At 43.7% G+C, this 5,369-nt stretch overlaps 1 protein-coding gene across 2 annotated transcripts; it reads right to left on the reverse strand.

Annotated features, from left to right (window-relative positions):
- Positions 1–2,574: 2,574 nt before the first annotated feature.
- On the reverse strand, positions 2,575–4,340 carry LOC123771280 (uncharacterized). 2 transcript variants are annotated; one of them, XM_045763756.2, is made up of 5 exons: positions 4,225–4,340; positions 3,330–3,371; positions 3,170–3,253; positions 2,801–3,094; positions 2,575–2,724 (listed from the first exon to the last, which is right to left on the reverse strand). In XM_045763756.2, exons 2-5 carry the CDS (start codon positions 3,369–3,371, stop codon positions 2,611–2,613), a joined length of 534 nt encoding a protein of 177 aa, XP_045619712.1. In that variant the 5' UTR covers positions 4,225–4,340; the 3' UTR covers positions 2,575–2,610. The 2 variants fall into 2 exon arrangements, with proteins under 2 accessions (XP_045619712.1, XP_069161140.1); XM_069305039.1 differs by lacking the exon at positions 3,170–3,253 and having other exon boundaries at positions 4,225–4,317.
- Between the last annotated feature and the right edge of the window lie 1,029 nt (positions 4,341–5,369).

Genomic DNA, 5,369 nt, shown 5'->3' on the forward strand with positions numbered 1-5,369 from the left:
GGGGGCGGGAGCAGAATAGTGCCAACACTGGCATTCAACCAAGCGTTCTTCGAGACCCGAACAGGGTTCTCGCCAAGGCAGGATAAGGCAGCCAAGCGGGAAGCAGCATCCTGAGAAGGAGCAGCAACGACACGTGTACGGAGACGAGTGGGGTTGAAAGTAATGGAGGCATCCACGGAATCAACGAGATGTCGATGGAGGGAGAAATCGTCAGGAGGCGCAGAATCAAGAGGGAGGAGATCAAAATATTTGGCCCACGAAGCGGGACCAAACAAGGCTTGATAGGTAGCAGAACTGGAAGGAATCGAGCGAGGGCGGCTGTGACGAGGACGGCGGTGAGAACCCCCAGAGAGGGGTTAAAAGGCACAGTAGTTACAACTAGAGAAGGAGCCGCGCCAGGGAACAAGGTAGTCACCACTGGGGGCTTGGGGCTCGACCCAACCACAAAGGAGGGAGGGGAGCCAGGGGAAGGAGTCAGAGAGGCCAAAGGAGGAACAAGGTTGGGGCCCAATGCAGCGGAGGCTAGAGCCCGGTCTTCCAACACCGACTTACTCGGGGGCTTGGTCGCCCACCCCACGAGCCTGAGAAGGTAAAGCAGAAACAGCCGAAACAGGGGTCATCATCATTACGAAAAAGAAAATTCTTTCACGAATGTGCCCCCACACCCACCATGGAGCCACAATTAGAGGTAGGACACCCAACATGAAGCTATAGCCGATCTTACCGGGGCCTCCTAGGGGTGCGTCGTGAGTATACGCCCCACAAACGCCACCTTAAGAAACCGACAGTCCGTCGAGATCGGGTTCAGTGGTCAAAGGGGGATTGACAATAAAAGGTTCCCCTCGCTCTCGACGTCGGGTACTACAGTTCTACGGGTGCAAGAGTATGCCTCCTCAAGCACCCGGGCGTCAAAATAGAAGAAGTCCAAGGGAAGAACCAGAACGAGCAAAAGGTCGGCAGGAAACGGCAAGCAGATAGGAGAAGAGGGGGGAGAAAAACGAAACAGAAGGAAAAGGAAAAGGTGCCCAGCAGAATTGGAGAGGACGGTAGCAGGAGCACAAGGCTAGAAAAGGACAAGACTGTCCCAAGGAGCATCACACTCCGGCAGCCGCCCACTAAGCCCCCACACGGCGACAACGAGCTGAGCGGGGAGGGGGAGCCGCCCACTATGCCCCCCTCACGGCATCAACGAGCTGAGCGGGGAGTGGGGTGTGGTGTCGTAAGCCTTTTCCAGGGCACAATTGGAGAAGACAGCAGCAGGACCACAAAAGGACAGGACTGTCCCATGGAGCATCACACTCCGGCAGCCGACCACCAAGCCCCCTCACGGCGCCAACGGGCCGGATGGGGAGGGGGTTCTTTAGGCAAAACTACTAGTAATCCTTGCACTCTCTCTCTTTTAGTAGATAAATTACATTATCTAGCAAGTGTATTTTGAAAACTAATAAACATCTCCAATGTAAGCCTGCAGTATATCCATAACTCAAATGTGTATTGGCGAAAATACAAACCATTAATATATAATACATGGCTACATTAATTGAACTTTCCGACAATACCAAGTATAATCAGACTATACTAACCGATTTAGTTTACATTTTAGTAATTTAATACTGTCTTAGTCTGATAGACATTTTGAGCTCCCTTAATCGTTTTCGCTGTACTGCTCTCAGAACTAGTATGGTGTGCACAATTAGATTTTTTGCAACAAAAAAAAATATTTCTATTAGAAGTCTGCACTGGTAAGCTCCGGATGCATTTTAAGTCCATCCAAAATACTTCCCCTCTCTATCCCAAATCAAGTAACCCAAAGTTCCAGGTTCCTCATGCCAGCTGCCGTTAAATTGTCTAATAACAGGGTAATTGGCGATTTGTGAAAAATCATGACCTGGTTCCTGCTCAGTGTTATCTCTGAGGAAGATGGGGAGATCAGTCACTTGTACCCACAAATAACACTATCCCAACCGCATCTTGGCAACCCATCAGTCTGATGGAAGTAGTGTCGCCCATCAACGTTTGTTCCCATCCGAAACAACCTTTTAATATACTTTCAGGCCTTTTGGAGTGTAATATGAACCGAATATTTTGACCAAATGTGGTCTTCTACATGCCAGGGATACTTCGGTGCAAGTCAACAGGTAATGCAAGGTCATGATGGGTTACGATTGTTGGTACGGGCAGCAAATACAGAAGGCGACATTTCCGATATTGTGCCCAACCACTTTCGTCCACCACGTCACCTAGGGATTCCCAGAACGTTTATGGGTAGAAGCATGGCAGGCGATCGATAGAAGTGATGTAATTTTATTATTGAACACTTCCGCGATGCAAGGTCCCGCTAGTCTATTAACGAGGAACATTTGAAAAAAATTGTTAGCCAACTAGTGAAATACGCATTACAAGATGGTAGCGTCTTCACTATAGCAACTGCCTGCATATATAGGGATCCGTGCAATCTGGGAGTGTTCTGTAGTAACAAACCCCTCGGCATGACTTATGCACGATGACTGATAAAGATACTGTGCAACGAATAACCATTTGACACTTTCACTTTTGAGCTAATAAAAGTTGTAGTTCATTAGTGCTCCTTTATTTCAACAAGACAATAAATTAAGCATAGTATCTGGCGGTGGTGGAAGTAACCGTAGTAGTTACTATTTGGGTGACGGTTGTTACAATATCCTGCACGAGTTCTTGTGTAGATACCACAGGGACCGTCTGTATCTGCAAAATACAAACATTGACGTTTGTGTAATAATGTTTATGAACACATGCACCAAGTTCAAGACTACATAGTTACCTCGTGAGTGACAGCCACGTGGGTGATGGTCTGCCAGTATTTAACAGTATCTGTTGTGGTGACGAACTGACTGTAGACGGAGACCATTGTGCTCACTGGGTAGACCCCCACCGTAGCCGTCACCAACACTACCGGTGTGGAGGTGACCCTTATCACAGATGTCACCGTCTGTGGCTGCTGGGGAACAAACTCCCATTGGGTGGTTGTCTGGGTGACTGTCAGGGTGATCGCTGTCTGCTCAGTAACCCAGACGTCAGAGGTTGTAGTCTCCCGCAGAGTGTGTGTCAGGGTAGTCTGGAATGTTATACGTCATTAGAAAATGTCACCATTAACAGGTTGGTTGAGAAGGGTAGTACCATGGTTACCAACCTCAGTGGTGACGGTGGAGGTTGTGGGGGTGACGACTGGCAGGGGCGCGTGGGTGCCGTAAGGTTGGTACGCCTGACCCTGGATCTGTTAGCGAGCAATTTTTAGTACCTCAAATATTTTGTTTAAAATTTCCAGGAGTACAGTGTAAAATGGCAATTACCTGGGCGATGCAACCGAGGAATAGTAGAGCCAATATCGCCATCTGTAAGTAAGAAAATGCAGTCTAATTAGGAGTCTGACGAATTTTTAAATTACTATATCAGAGCCATGACATTTGCTGAAGTCATGAACAGAACCGATGTTCAAACATTTCATAGTTCATCCCTTACACCGGGTCTGACAACGAATGGAAAGACCAAGAAAACGTAATTTTAAATTATCGGTAGGGTAAATTTAATGTAAATACGGTTTTAAAGACTAAATATATTAAAGATTGATGGGAAGGTCATAAGAAAGTAATCCGAGTGGGTCCCCAAAGTCCATTATGTAAAATGTCCCTAGAAATTTCATTTTAGTTATTCACCGACAGTGAAAAATAAGTATGCCTAGCAGTCTCACTGGACGTTTGCCATGTGTTGACACGGTATTTAAAGTGCAAGAGCCATGTTTAAAAGAGTTAAGGCCGCTTATTGAAAGCTTAATAGTTCGAAATATTTATGCATGGGTAGAAAATCTGTTTTAACAGTTCATTATTACCCTAAAGCAGTAGAAATGTTTAATTTATGTTAAAGTACTATTTACTTAGTGTTTTCGCATTATGTTCAATGACCGGCAGATATTCGTTGAGAACCTGACGTAGAGTAAAGAGAAGATGCTTAAGAATAGTTAAAAACTCATTTTAAAATACCAGTTTTTATTTTTATTATTATTAGGTCCTTATAGTAGAATACCGGTTGTCAAATTAATCTACATATCTCGGCAAACCGAAGAACCCAATTATTTACTTACTACGACAACTATAATTTTAGTATATCAAGCAGAAACTATATTAAAAAAAAACTTATTAACTTTTGCAAAAAATCATGAGTATTTAGCTACAACATATAATATCTAACCTTTAACAACACTTAAAGTAAGAGAGAAGGTACCACACAAACAACAGTGGACTGACTGAGGGTTGAAGGCGGGCCGGGCACCTCGTTGACTCAACACCAAACACTTTAGGGGAAAGGTAGAAAGTTCCCCCCAAAAGCTGGTAAGACCACCATAACAGCGCCATCTATTGACTGAACTATCAGCTTTGCTTCCAGTGAAACAAAATGGTGTTAAGACTCACGGAGCTTCAATGTTTATCTATTGCTTTAATTTCCAATAAATCTTTGCGTTTCTATTTTATAATGATATTAGAATATTAATTTTATTTGCAGCTTTTCTATCGCTTTACTGATTATTAGCAAAAATTAATAGTTTTGCTTAAAATATTTTCTTAAGTCTTAGAATATTTTGTTATAAGTAATTCTAAATATATATATTTATCACCTAATGCCTACTCTCGCATATTGAGAAATAGCAGCGTGGATTTAAATTCATATATACAACACGTTAGACCTACACTCATATATTGAGAAATAACATTGTAGGCCTCAAAGCCTATATTTTTAACCGTATGTGTACTTGTCTCCACCATTACAGTTGACTATAATTTCCCTCATATCTATACAAAATCCGCAAAATAGCGGGCAAATTTGTTCCCGATATCTCGCCAGTCAAGTTCAAGTACGTTTATAGAGACAATAAAATACACATCTAGAATAGCTTAGGCTATTTTTACCTTCACCTCCGTGGTTCTGTTGTGGCGGATCTGGTGTCGGTAGCATCCGAACTGGGTTCACACTTTCGACTGTTAGCTCCGGTTCTCACCTTCCTCCCTCTTATCTTACTCATAAGGGGATCTTGAATCTTGTCCCTTAGATTTTTGCACACATCCTTAATTCCCCTATAATGCCCTTTTTTCTCTCCCAGAGTCACACTTGACTCCAATCTGCCCTAGCTCTCTGCTGTTCTAAGGCAGCGGGCTCAGATGACATTACTTATGAGATGCATCACTATCTTCCTCTATGCACATTTTAGTTTTCACTGAATATTTATAACCGTATATGGGAGTCGTCGTTAGTCCTCAAGGAATGGTTTGAGGTTATTCATCCTATTTGGAAACCAGGTTCTCTTGGAACATCCTATTAGGACTTCTGTCCCATTGCTC

This window comes from Procambarus clarkii, chromosome 54 (genome assembly GCF_040958095.1).
Source record: "Procambarus clarkii isolate CNS0578487 chromosome 54, FALCON_Pclarkii_2.0, whole genome shotgun sequence".
Classification (NCBI taxonomy): Eukaryota; Metazoa; Arthropoda; class Malacostraca; order Decapoda; family Cambaridae; genus Procambarus; species Procambarus clarkii.